The 12,989-nt window shown below is 35.4% G+C and overlaps 1 protein-coding gene across 6 annotated transcripts in view; it reads left to right on the top strand.

The window, feature by feature from the left end:
* The window catches only part of TRRAP (transformation/transcription domain associated protein), a 102,564-nt gene extending 91,198 nt beyond the window's left edge, over positions 1-11,366 (top strand). For all 6 annotated transcript variants that reach the window (XM_076351540.1, XM_076351539.1, XM_076351535.1 and 3 more), the window contains 6 exons: positions 908-1,133; positions 1,754-1,971; positions 4,658-4,842; positions 6,538-6,741; positions 7,698-7,892; positions 10,113-11,366. In XM_076351540.1, coding sequence (XP_076207655.1) covers positions 908-1,133; positions 1,754-1,971; positions 4,658-4,842; positions 6,538-6,741; positions 7,698-7,892; positions 10,113-10,397 — 1,313 coding nt within the window. In that variant the 3' untranslated portion in view covers positions 10,398-11,366. The remainder of the gene's footprint in view (positions 1-907; positions 1,134-1,753; positions 1,972-4,657; positions 4,843-6,537; positions 6,742-7,697; positions 7,893-10,112) is intronic.
* The last annotated feature ends 1,623 nt before the right edge of the window (positions 11,367-12,989 follow it).

The following is a 12,989-nucleotide window of genomic DNA, read 5'->3' as shown; positions in this document are numbered from 1 at the left end:
TTTTAAAAGTAAAAAACCTCCACTGATTTTAAATAAATATTCACTTTTAATGAAACAGGCAGGAAATTACAGTGCTAGACTGTAAAATAAACTTACTTTTCTGCTTTCACTAAATGATCTAATCTAATCGATTGGTTTATTACTGCTTTTTTTCTATGCAGTCTGTCTAGTTGCGGTATATAGACATTTAAATACAGTAATAGGATTTAAAATTTTCACAGTATGTTTTTCTAATGTTGGTATGACTGTAAGACAGGAAAATCTTAGGAAATTCATTATTTACTAAATAATAGAGAATATTTTAGAGCTGTGTACAGAAAAGAGGTAGCAGATTCTGACAGGCTTAAGTTATATATAATTTTAGGACTTCACTAAAAGATTTTCTGTAGAGGCAAAATATTCAACAGAGCCTGTCTTCTAAAGGCAATACAGCTCTATGTGTGCATTTGGTTTGCACTATTGAATTATACGATTTGTTCTCCTCCACCATCTACTGTTGTAGTGTTATTGCTGTTGTATGATCCTGTACCAATTATGCTCTGACTCTTCCTTAACAATTCTTGTGTCTTTTCTGTGTTTCTCTGAACCTGCTAGTTTTCCTTTGTGTTTAGCGTTCATAGGTAGCCATGTTTCTCTGCTGGACTTGCTTGGTAGTATGCTTTCCTTTTTTTTTGTGTGAGTTACTGATCGTAGCTTTCCATTTGACGATAGTATTCGAGACCAGTGTGATGCTTTTCTACGTTACAGGTATGTGTACTGTATGTGAGACTCCTTAAAGTATTTTCCTTGAGAGCATGTCGCTGAAGGAACGTCTTTGAAAATGCAAACTTCAGACACTTGATAGTTAAATAACCTATATAGAATTTGAAATGCTGAGGATGTATAAATATTTTTTTTTCTCTTTTAGACTTTGACTTCAGTGTGCCAGGGTCAATGAAACTTCACAATCTTATCTCTAAACTGAAGAAATGGATCAAAATTCTGGAGGCAAAAACTAAACAGCTTCCAAAGTTCTTCCTCATAGAGGAAAAGTGCCGCTTTCTAAGTAATTTTTCAGCTCAAACTGCAGAAGTAGAGATACCTGGAGAATTCCTTATGCCAAAGCCAACACATTACTACATTAAGATAGCAAGGTAACGTAAAAATACCCTTTGGTAGTTGTAATTCTGAAAACAGAGAAGAAAATGAAAACCTCCTCCATCCGTCCACTCTGCAAAAGTAGATGTCGTGTACTCTTCATATATATAAATTACATATATAGAGTCATACTTTGGTATAACACCTTTATTTTTTTATTTTACCCTCCTTTGGTAATTTTACATTGCCTCACTAAGCAGCTGTGCTCTTGTATGAAGAGTAGATTTGGTTTTCTTTTATGTTGATACAAGTTGAGATTAGTTCTTCTATTGCAGTTAACAGAGGTACTATTCTTCAAAATAGCGATAAAGGTCTGATCTAATGATTAATTTTACTCAAGAACTGTGCTTTCTTAACAACAAATAAACAAAATCAAAAAGAGCTTTTTGACTACAAAATAGAAACCATGGGCTAGCTGGACAGTAGAATTGTACCTTGTAATACAGTTGCACTGCCTTATTTGGTTTTTTTTTGTTTGTTTGTTTTGTTTTTTTGTTTGTTGTTGGGGTTTTTGGTTTGTTTTCTTTTGTTTTGTTTTCATCTGTTTTGTTTTCATCGTGATTTAATATCAGAGGAGATTAGCTCAGGTGCTTTAATATCCCTTTCTTCCCGACAGGTTTATGCCCAGAGTGGAGATAGTTCAGAAACACAATACTGCAGCTAGAAGACTCTATATCCGAGGCCATAATGGAAAGATTTACCCATATCTGGTAATGAATGATGCTTGCTTGACAGAGTCTCGTAGAGAAGAGCGGGTATTACAACTTCTTCGCCTTTTGAACCCCTGCTTAGAGAAAAGGAAGGAAACCACAAAAAGACATTTGTTTTTTACAGGTACTGAAAAGAGAGATTTTCTATTATTTTTAAGCATATGTTATACTCAAAGATTATAATTGCTAAAGTTTTTGACACCTACTAATCACTGACACTGAAGTTTTTGAATATTCAGAAGGTAAATTCACATCTGTCTAGGTGATTAATCTTTTCTGGCATTGTAGCACCCCTCTGAAGAAGTAAAGTTGATTGCATGTGATCTAGAGTGTTTTTAGAAGAGCTTACACGCATCATTTATGGTATAAAGTTCAGTTGTGAATAACATATATATATAAGGCAGAGGCATGTCCATTGGATCTGTTGCTATGGAAATGGGTACATGTACTTCAGAACAAGCATTTAGAGACCACTGGGGAGGGACAGAACAGAACTTTTTCTCCCCAAGTTGCAACATATGAATATTGAATTTCTTTTACCTCTTCCACATAACAAATAATTTTTTTGTAGAGCTTTGAATTTGATACATAGTTTCTGAATTCTCTGATATGAGAACATGTCTTTGTAATTTTTGAAGTAACTTTATATATCCATGGTGATGTTTACTTTCAGGAATGTATACTGACTGGTTAGTTGTTGCCAAATAAAATGCATTCATAATCTATATATTGGATGCAGGACTTCTGTTGAGCGTACTTCTGTGATCCTGTAAAAGGTTACTTGGTTTGGAGAGTGCACTTTGCCAACAGCACCACCTGGCAATACTTAAACATTACAGAATTAACAAACATAATGGTAGGGAGGCCTTAATGAGGAGAGTTAAGGAGGGTTCCAATATGATTTATGTGTATAAATTGCCAAAATATTCACGTAATAAAAAGGTCACATTTAGGCATTTCAAAACAGAAACAGTGAATGAAGGCTGAACACAGAGTCTTAATTCTTTCTCTTTCCTTGTGTATCTTGGCTTTTTCATGTGTCGATTATTAATAACTCATTCATGAAATGAGAAACAGAGAATATCAGAATCTCGCCTGGCAACATACTTGATCTGCTTGTGATTCAAATACTAATGTAAATGCTTTAAAATAGTTAAACTCTTGTGTTTTCCAGATACTAAGGCTGTTGGCAAGTCCTAGCTTACAGCTGTGTAGCTACTTCATATTAATGTATAAATACTTTTCATTTCAGAAGGTCAATAAATCACTTACTAACTTCATATAAATGAGTTCTGTACATTGCATTAGTCAGTTCTAATAATCCTTGGTTGGTGAGCAGGAAATATATTATGGATAAGGGAAGCTGTAATCAAAGACATTAAGACAAAGCTGCTACTTTGCTGTTGTCCTTTTAAAAAGTGCTGAGATCTGATTTTAAAAAAGTATGGTTTTATTGGTCCTCCTTTTTGGGCTAATAGTATCCATTGGCATGAAGTTGCTATCATGTGCTTAGGTGGCCAGATGATGCAGGTTGCACTTACAGAGCTAGAAATGCATATTTGAGTTGTAACTTTAAAAAGACCAAAATGTACAAGTCAAATAATTTGTTATAACAAAAGGTAAATATAGTATCTCTACATATGTGAAGACAATTTTGCATCACTCTGAGACCAAAATAACAGAAATGCAGTACGTGAAGCCTTGAAATATATGATAAACAAGACCACTGATACAGAAGTATATCCTCTATATAACATGATTAGTAAAGTAACATGTTTTCCTTCAAAGAGCTGTTTTTAAACTACAGTGTTTTTGGAAATAATTCTGTACCTTGTGGTTTGATACTATTTGAAAGAACCTAAAGAACATTCATTTCCCTGCTGCCAGAGGTTAATGGAAGCAGAGCAGAACAAATAGCTCATTAACACCCCCTCTGCGGAATGCATTTTCTTCTTTAAGATTGAAGAAATTACATCAAACAATTTAAATGCGTTTAAACAACTTTTCCCTATATTTCTGAGGTTAATTATTACAGCTTCTGAGGGAAGTGATGAGAGAACAGTTCTGGTGGTAACTGGAGGTTGCTGTCAAACCGTACAAATAGTGTCACTGGAAAAGCTAGCTATGGAAGAGGCCTTGTCTTTCTTGATGTAGGTGGGGATGCACATAAGACTCAGTAGGATGATTCATCTGTTGAGCATCATGAAACTGCAAATAGGGTTTTTGCAAGTTTACTGCTCATCAAGGAAACGCTCAGTGGCTTAAGTTTTCTTTTTACTGAATATTTTGCTGTGTCTTCCCTACGTTATTTTCAAATAGTGTCATTTAAACGTCTATTCCTAAACTATGTTCAGATTTTTTTCTTCCAGTTTTTCTGAATCACTTTAAATACCCTATTAAGTTTAGTAGTTTCGTTCTTCAGAGTCGTTTTTATTAACATAATGCCAGTGTCATGTAATCAGATGTTACGAACCCATTTGCATCTGAACAAAGCATTACCCTTTTTTCTGCAAGTAAAGAAAAGTAGGAAGAATGATGAGTGCTCAATTTTTTTTGCTAATATAGTTGATGTTTCTTTTAAGATAAAAAAAATCTGCTAACATACTTTCTTTTTACCTGAGCTTGTGAATTAATTATGAGTGTAGTAATAAAAACTTTCTCTTGATACATCAGTTGATTATCACAGTCGTGTTTTAAGGGCTGGTACTTGCATGCTAATTCTTCTGTTAGTATTTGGGTTATGGATTAACTGTTTTGTTTTGCTCTCTCTGCCCCCCCATCCTCTCTCACCCTTCTCAAACTACTCCTAGTCCCCCGTGTTGTAGCAGTTTCTCCACAGATGCGTTTGGTTGAAGACAATCCCTCTTCTCTTTCCCTGGTGGAGATCTATAAGCAACGCTGTGCCAAGAAAGGCATTGAGCATGACAACCCTATTTCTCGTTACTATGACAGACTGGCAACGGTCCAAGCACGGGGGACTCAAGCTAGCCATCAGGTATTAGAATATATGATGAATTTTAACAAGGGCTTTTCCTGAGGACTCTACTATACTGTGTCCAGTCCCCCCCAGCCCTGAATCTTCACCTCTCATTAGATGCAAGACAGATATATTTTGCAGAGGTGGTGTTTTGATTTTTTGGGGTTTTATTTTGTTTTTGCTTAATGTATTCTTGGGAACTCTTATATCTCTTTTAGTATTTTAGATAATCTTGGAAAGCTTCAAAAAAGCTGTATTTGTTTTACTCTAGGTTGTTTTGGGTAACTGCAACTAAAAAAGACAAGGTGTTGATTGCTTTTTGGCCCTTTCATATAGTGCTTTGAAAATAATTAATTGATAACATGGGAAACAGCATTCCTAATTTACATTAGCAGTTACAGCATGGTATGTGAAGCAGGCTTCCCCGTGTTACTCTTATGTATCTCCTAAAATTGCCAGTGGATTCATTTCATCTAAGTCGAATAGAAACAGTTGAGTAATCTCACCCTAATAAATGATAGTACTCCAAAAGAACGAAGCTCCCTCTCTCTGTAACCTCCATCAAAAATCCAATTGTGATAAATAAGGTTATGCTTTTTATCTTAAGGTTAATGCAAATTCTTACATAAAACGCCAGTCCCGTTTCAAATATCGCTATTAGAAAATCCACGGTATACATGTATCGCAGACTTCATTTAGTGAAACTATCTTTTCAGGCTTTCTTTGTTACAAAATAAAATGAAGTGTTACATAACATCTGTTTCTATTTTGAGAATTTTTCCTTCAGGTTATGAAATTCTTTAACAGCCATTTAATTGAAGTCAGTATGACTATCATGCTTTCTGGTGTAATAGAACAGATCCTAACTTTATTTCTTTTTCTAATTTATTAGGCTAGTATATGCTACAGTAATTAAATATTTTGGTAGATTGCAAATGTTTACATCTAGGGAAAAAACTATTGCACAGTGTTCACTTACAGAAACAGTTGAATACAGCTCTCAGCTTTTATCTTTTTGTATTTTTGAGGTAATTTTGCTGTAATAATACATGTTACAAATTACTTTGCCCAGTGTCTTTCCCTATCTTGTGTAATAAAAATCCTTTACCTTTTACCCTGTATATGAAGAAACCATGCAGAGCGCCATCTTTAGGTTGCATACTTTGTAGGTCCCATGTATAATTTCAAATCTTGCTGTTGTGCTTAAAATAAAGGCTTTTATTTTATTGCTGCAAAATGCATATCCAGCTTGCACTGAAGCTAGAAAAATAGTGAAGTATGTTCTGTTAGTTTCCCATAAAGAAGTGCAGCATTGTGAGTTGAATATCTCTTTACCTCACTTCTGGTTTTCTTGAAAGTCTTGAATAGAAGATACTTCAAATCAGGTTATAATACAACTTTTCAGTCTCAGGTTTTCTGACATGCCTGTTTGCAGTTCTCATGCTTACATGGTTTTTATTAAAAAATTAGTCTTTTCAGATAAAGAATATTTTCTAGCTGTGCAGAGGATGGGCTAACAAAATACTATGTGTGTTTTTGACAAAGAAGTCAGGAAACAGTGTTGGATTGAAAGTGTCCAAGTTCAGGATGTTTTTCCTAAAATGGGATGCAGCAGTTGAGAGAAGAAGTTTGGTAGTTGCTTTTGGCATATTTGTCTGTTGCTAAGAAGTGTATTAAAAATGATCTCTTTCAACTAGTATTTTTCATATGTAGGTTCTCAGAGATATACTTAAAGAAGTACAGAGTAACATGGTGCCACGCAGTATGCTGAAGGAGTGGGCTTTACATACATTCCCCAATGCTACGGATTACTGGACTTTTCGAAAGATGTTCACTATTCAGTTAGCCCTAATTGGCTTTGCAGAATTCATCTTTCATTTAAATAGACTCAACCCTGAAATGCTGCAGATTGCCCAGGTATGCTTTAGTTTGTTCTAGATGCATGCTGTCATCTTTGATCAAATGGAAATTTGGACTATACTTTTGAAATGAGTCAAAACGGTAATTCGACATATATAATTAACAGTGCATTTCAGTAGGCTTTTCATTTATATGTGATTGCACATCATGTAGGTAGTAATTTAAACTGCCGTCCCTGTGGACATCAACTCTACCTTTTGTGGTGAGAATTTAGAACTTTGTCTGTAAAATCGTTCTTAGATACTCGAACTGTTCATGTAAATGACTGATAAATCTCTCTTTTTAGTCCTCCTTCAAATATATTGCTTTGAATATATCTCTGTGTCAAACAGATTTTTAAAAAAGTAATATTAGAGCTTCATTTTCTTAAAGGGGAATATCCTTTTTCAAATACTGTTCTCTTTTCAGCATTGCCATCATGTCAAGCTACAACTCCTATTAGCAGTGATTTTTCTGGCCACCTTAGTAGGGCAAAGGTGGTATATATTGAAGTCTTAATGCCATTTTAATGCATGGAGGGCTATAATCTGTATAGCAACTAAGATTCTTTAATCCCTCTCAATAAGTGTTCAGATGCTTACCCAGAGTGAACAATGCATAGAGAATGCTTTCCCAGAGCTGGGATGCATAGAGAACAGAGATCTGTCTATTTGCATGACTCCTTATAGACCATGCTACAGAAGAATCTATTCCTTAAGTTTGATATTACAATAATGTGTATTTAGTAAGGGGTTTTGGACACATGTTTTGAGAGAAATACCTACCTGACTTTGTGCATGCCTTTAATTTTAGTTTTTTCCCCTCAAAAACTGTTTGACTGAAAGAGTGAAAAACTATTGGAGTACTATTTGTACGCTGAGTATTAACAGTAACCAAAAATTCAACTTCCTTTGGCTTCATAAATGAAAATCTGTTCCGTTAATTACTTTTGTGCATATTGTTTTTAAATCCAGGATACTGGCAAGCTAAATGTAGCTTACTTTCGCTTTGACATTAACGATGCTACTGGAGATTTGGATGCCAATCGTCCAGTTCCATTCCGGCTTACACCAAACATTTCTGAATTTCTTACCACCATTGGGGTGTCTGGTCCACTGACTGCATCTATGATTGCAGTAGCTCGCTGCTTTGCACAGCCAAACTTTAAGGTTTGTATACCTTTTGAAAGGTTGTTTGCAGGCATGTTGTTATATTTGGCAATTTATAAACTAAACAGCACTTTCTTGGTTAAGGTAGAAACTGAACAGTCTGTATTTGTTTTTAAATCTTACCCTAAGGTCATCACAAAGGCCAGCTGAAATGTTTGCAATTTGTCTTTTTGGAAAGAATAGGAGGAAGATAGGTGTAATTCTACCCTTAATTTAATTTTTTGTCCAAACATGTTAATTCAGGCTGATTGTTTGTGCTCTACTCTCATAAATCCTTACAAATTCTGGCAGTGGTAAATACTAAAATGACACTTGCAACATCATTTAGAATCTTCATAATAATCCGTGAATAGAAATATGTCTTGGCCCTTTGTTAGCGGAATAGAATGCTAAAGATATACTGTTACTTTGATGGATTCTAGCTCTTAGCAGGGTGTAGTTTTCTAAAGAAATTGTCTACCTTCCTTTTAAATTCTAATGCTTTCCAAAAATGAGGCATCTTGCACTTAGGCAAGCAATTTGCACCAGAAAGACATTGCACAGAACGTACTGTAGCTATGGTGTGAGCTAGTTACTTTTTAAAAGATGGAAAATATCCTAAAGTGATTTTTTTCTTTATCTCTAATGCAGAAAGCTGTGTTAGAATATTTTTTAATAGTTCATCATCTTACCTTACAAAGCCGTGCCTATATGTGGAAATGAATTTGCAGACATAGCCTCTAATTTCAACATCTGAATGATGTATGCCCAGTTAGACTTGCCACATCGATTTGGTGTGGCCCCACCTCGAGTACTGTGTGCAGTTTTGGGTGCCTCAATAGAAGAAGGACATCAAACTATTAGAGTGTCTCCAGAGTAGGGTGACCAAGATGGTGAAAGGTCTCGAGGGCAAGACTTACGAGGAGCAGCTGAGGTCACTTGGTTTGTTCAGCTTGGAGAAGAGAAGGCTGAGGGTGACCTCATCGCAGTCCACAACTTCCTGAAGGGGGGCAGTGGAGGAGGAGGTGCTGATCTCCTCTCTCTGGTGACCAGCGATGGGAAATGAGGAAATGGAATGAAGCTGTGTCAGGGGAAGTTCAGACTGGACATGATGAAAAGGTTCTTCGCTGAGAGGGTAGTCGGTCACTGGAACAGGCTCCCCAGGGAAGTGGTCATGGCACCAAGCCTGTCAGAGTTCAAGTTGCATCTGGACGACACTTTTAGTCATATGGTTTAGTTTGGAGTCATGTAGAGCAGGGAGTTGGACTCGATGATCCTTATGGGTCCCTTCCAACTTGAGATATTCTATGATTCTATGATTTCTTGAAGATCAAAGCACAGGTGCCCATTTATTCTTTTTGGAGCAATGGGTGCCCAGCTCAGTTCAGGTATGTGGCGATTATTGCTTTAGATTATCTATCTTTTGGACTTAAGAGGAATGCTTTTAACATTTTCTACATCTATCTTTTTTACAAATGTCCATAGAGTATATTTAATATGTGTTTGTATATGTTGGCCTAATACCTATATGTGTTATAAAATGTTTTATTTGTTATGTGCAAACAATGAATTTGACTCAGACTGGATACCTAAAAGTTTGTTTTAGAAGCTCAAGACTGTTGGAGTTGACAGATTAATGTCAGTAACTCAACTCAGTGATGAGAACAAACAGGAAACTATTTGTTGCAGGCATTTCTTTTTCATCCAAGGATAGAACTGGCCTATATATACATATGTATATACATATATATTATATACATATGTATGTATGTTGCAGTCAACATTCTTTCCCTGTTTGGCAGAAAACAGTAGTCCCTAAGAGCGTAATCATTGTGCAAAAAAAGGCCAGCTTTGCAAAGCACTCTTAATCTTTGCACAGGACTTATGTGTATGTGTGCATGTGTGTGGAAAAAATCGTAAATTTAGTGGAGTCATTTAAAAATAGAATATATATGACTGTATTTTTATATGAAGATCTTAATATGTTATAGTTTATGTGATTTTTCATTTCTGTAGGAGTCATTGTGTTGTGTTTTCATAATGAAAGCTTTTTATGAAAAGAAACACCTTGAGAGGAAATAGTAAAGATAGTTGGAAGCCACACTCACCTTGAAAAGACTGAGATCGCAATGTGGGACCAAAAGTGTCAAAATGCCGTTGACTAAAATCTAGTCACAATTCTATAATCCCTGATGGTTCTTTGGATTAAATATAATAGTCTGATTTTTCTCCTTCATATAGGTTGATGGCATCCTAAAAACTGTGCTACGGGATGAAATAATTGCATGGCACAAAAAAACACAAGAGGATACTTCCTCTCCACTCTCAGCAGCTGGGCAACCCGAAAATATGGACAGTCAGCAGCTGGTTTCACTAGTTCAAAAAGCTGTTACTGCTATCATGACTCGACTTCATAATCTTGCTCAGTTTGAAGGAGGAGAAAGCAAAGTCAACACTCTGGTAGCAGCTGCAAATAGCTTGGATAATCTCTGTCGTATGGATCCTGCCTGGCACCCCTGGCTGTAACTTGAAATTTTCAATAGCTTTTTTTGCTGCTGTTTGTGGTGTGAGCCATACATTGTGTTAAGAAAATGTGAACAAAGCTTTCCAGACCATGGCTTACCTGTCACACTGCATTTTGTCAGTCTTCATTTTAATCGTGTTTACAGTAATATGACAATTTTACTGTTTTTAATTTCATGAGGGGACATTTCCTCCTGTTTAAGAAAGGTTGTTTAATATGCAACAACAGCTTTCACAAATAGCTTGAAATGAAGAGAGGAAACAAATAATGTACAGAAAAATCTTATTTTATGAGGAGGACTGTAAAACTAGCACTGTTAGATTTAGGGTCTGCCATTCCTAATAATCTGCAGTATATAGATTTTTTAATACAATAGTAATTATTAAAAAAAAAAAAAGACAGTATTCCCAGTTACTGAATTTTACTTTGTGAAATTTTACTTAATCACTGTCCCTTCATTATACCAAATTGAAGGCACAAATAAATACTCTTCCTTTAAGTTTGCTTCAAATTTACATGAGCAAAGTCGGTTTGTACAGAGAATTTTGTACCAAATGTATAGAGGTGACTTTTTGTTAGGCACTGAGAAAATGATGATCAAATTGTGCTAGCTTTTCTTGGAGCACAAGCTATGTACAGTAAAAGCGTAAACCATTTAGAGTATTTGGTTTAGTTGTGGACAGTGTTTGGGGGGGGAAGTTCATAAAAAGGATGGAAAAAGTCATCCTTTGATACATGCATTTGGCTGTAATAGATAAAAAAAGTAAAATCTTATAAAGCTCTCTTTTTTTAAAATGTTTAGAATTACAATAGCTTCTTTAGAATGAATCAATTTCTCTGTAATTTAAGAAAAGATCAATTTAATGTTTCACTCGTCTTTCTGTTGTGTTAGCATTTTTATAAAACTTCGGTGTTGAGAATGTTAAATTTGTACAGAGTGATTTTTTCAAAATAAATATTTTGTAAAACTCTGTGGTATTCATTTTATTCAGAATATTTTTAATATTATACTATGGACTAAATAGAAAAGACCCAAAAGCAGGTGTAATCCTTGATAAATGAAAACAGGGTTATGTTAAAGGGTGATGGCTGTATTAATGAGACATGGATGTGATGTTCTCATGTATGGTATTGAATTTGTTTACAGAAGAGCTGCAAACAGGAAGTATGTATAGGACAAGACTTTCTTTATTCAGTGTACAGCCTTTCTTCCTAGCCAGTCACTTAATGTGTTAGCCATCTGTTTTCTAAAAGTCTTTCTTTAAACAGAAGAGTCTATTTCATGTCTACAAGAAATTCAGCTTTTAAGTAATTGTTCAGAGGTCAAGATTATATCTGCAGATGAACTGCTATTCCCACAGAAACAAAGATGATCTTGACTGCTATAGCAAAGGATGGGTCTGTCTGTCTGAGTTGTGTTTGTGGTTTGTTTGTTTTTTTTTTTGTTTTTTTTTTTTTTTTTTAAAAAAACAGTCAACAGGTTCTTTAGAGATTTCAGAATAACATGAGAGGCATAACTGAAGTTAATCACCACCATTTAGTAGTGTACTGTCTGTGAGACAAGGGGAATTTCTAAAAGCCAGTCTGATGACTTTTCCTGGGCGGGTGAGCTCACCTGCAAGTTAACAGATGAACAACATCTAATTCATTGGTTACCTGCAGATTAAGGCTTGCGGTAGGTATGGCTGTAGTCAAGTCATTATTTAAAAACGAAGCAGCATGTACTTCCCATGGGTCTTTCACAGAGTTGCAAAAGGACCTGTTCCTTTCATCTTTGCAGCCATTAGCAGAACCAGTCAATTGATACGGACTTGAGTGTCAGCATTATGCAGGGGTGCACGTCCCTCTCTACTGTTCATCTTGTACGACAGTTCTGCTAACGCCATGAGCAGCGCTGAACCTGGTGCAGAGAGAAGCGAGGCTGATGGACAGAAGGTGCTGTGTATGTATATATATACACACACATACAGAGAGAGTTTGCATCCATGACTGTAATATGAACTCAAAATTGTTACCTTGATGAATTTAAACTCATTTGAAGGCTGTGTTAAATAGGTTTTTACTGTATGTTTGGCTGGGAGGCATCACTTTGTCATGTCAGACAGACCTCAGGTGTCAGTTATTTGCTTGGTCTTCATTGCCTTTCAGGTGGGATATTCCAGTGTTGTACTCAGTATGAAGCCTTTGGTGGTTAGTACAGAATATTTTGCTATATGTTAGTTATGCATAAATGTTACAAGTATGTGCCAATTCAACATAGTATATAGGATAAAGTATAGTTTTGCTAGGTTAATTTGTGAATTTGCAACTGTTCTTTACTTTTTGACTAGTAACAAGCTCGTCTGCTTTTAGAAATGAAGGTACCTTGCACTCCAACTTAAATGCTTTTTTTTTTTTCCCCCTTGGGATATAACTATAATATAGCAGGAAAAATAAAATACAATTTTGAAAATGGAAATTAAGATATTATTGACTTGTAAATGAAAAGGAAAGCTTTACCCTTAGCTCTCGTAAATGAAAAGTAAATGTGCAATAATGAATTTATGGAAAAATGTCATTTTTAGAGAAAAAGCCTGGAAAATAAATGAATGTTC

This window comes from Aptenodytes patagonicus, chromosome 13 (genome assembly GCF_965638725.1).
Source record: "Aptenodytes patagonicus chromosome 13, bAptPat1.pri.cur, whole genome shotgun sequence".
In the NCBI taxonomy this organism is placed as follows: domain Eukaryota; kingdom Metazoa; phylum Chordata; class Aves; order Sphenisciformes; family Spheniscidae; genus Aptenodytes; species Aptenodytes patagonicus.
The sequence above is the reverse complement of the archived record's forward strand: the minus strand, read 5'-3'. Positions and strand labels throughout refer to the sequence as shown.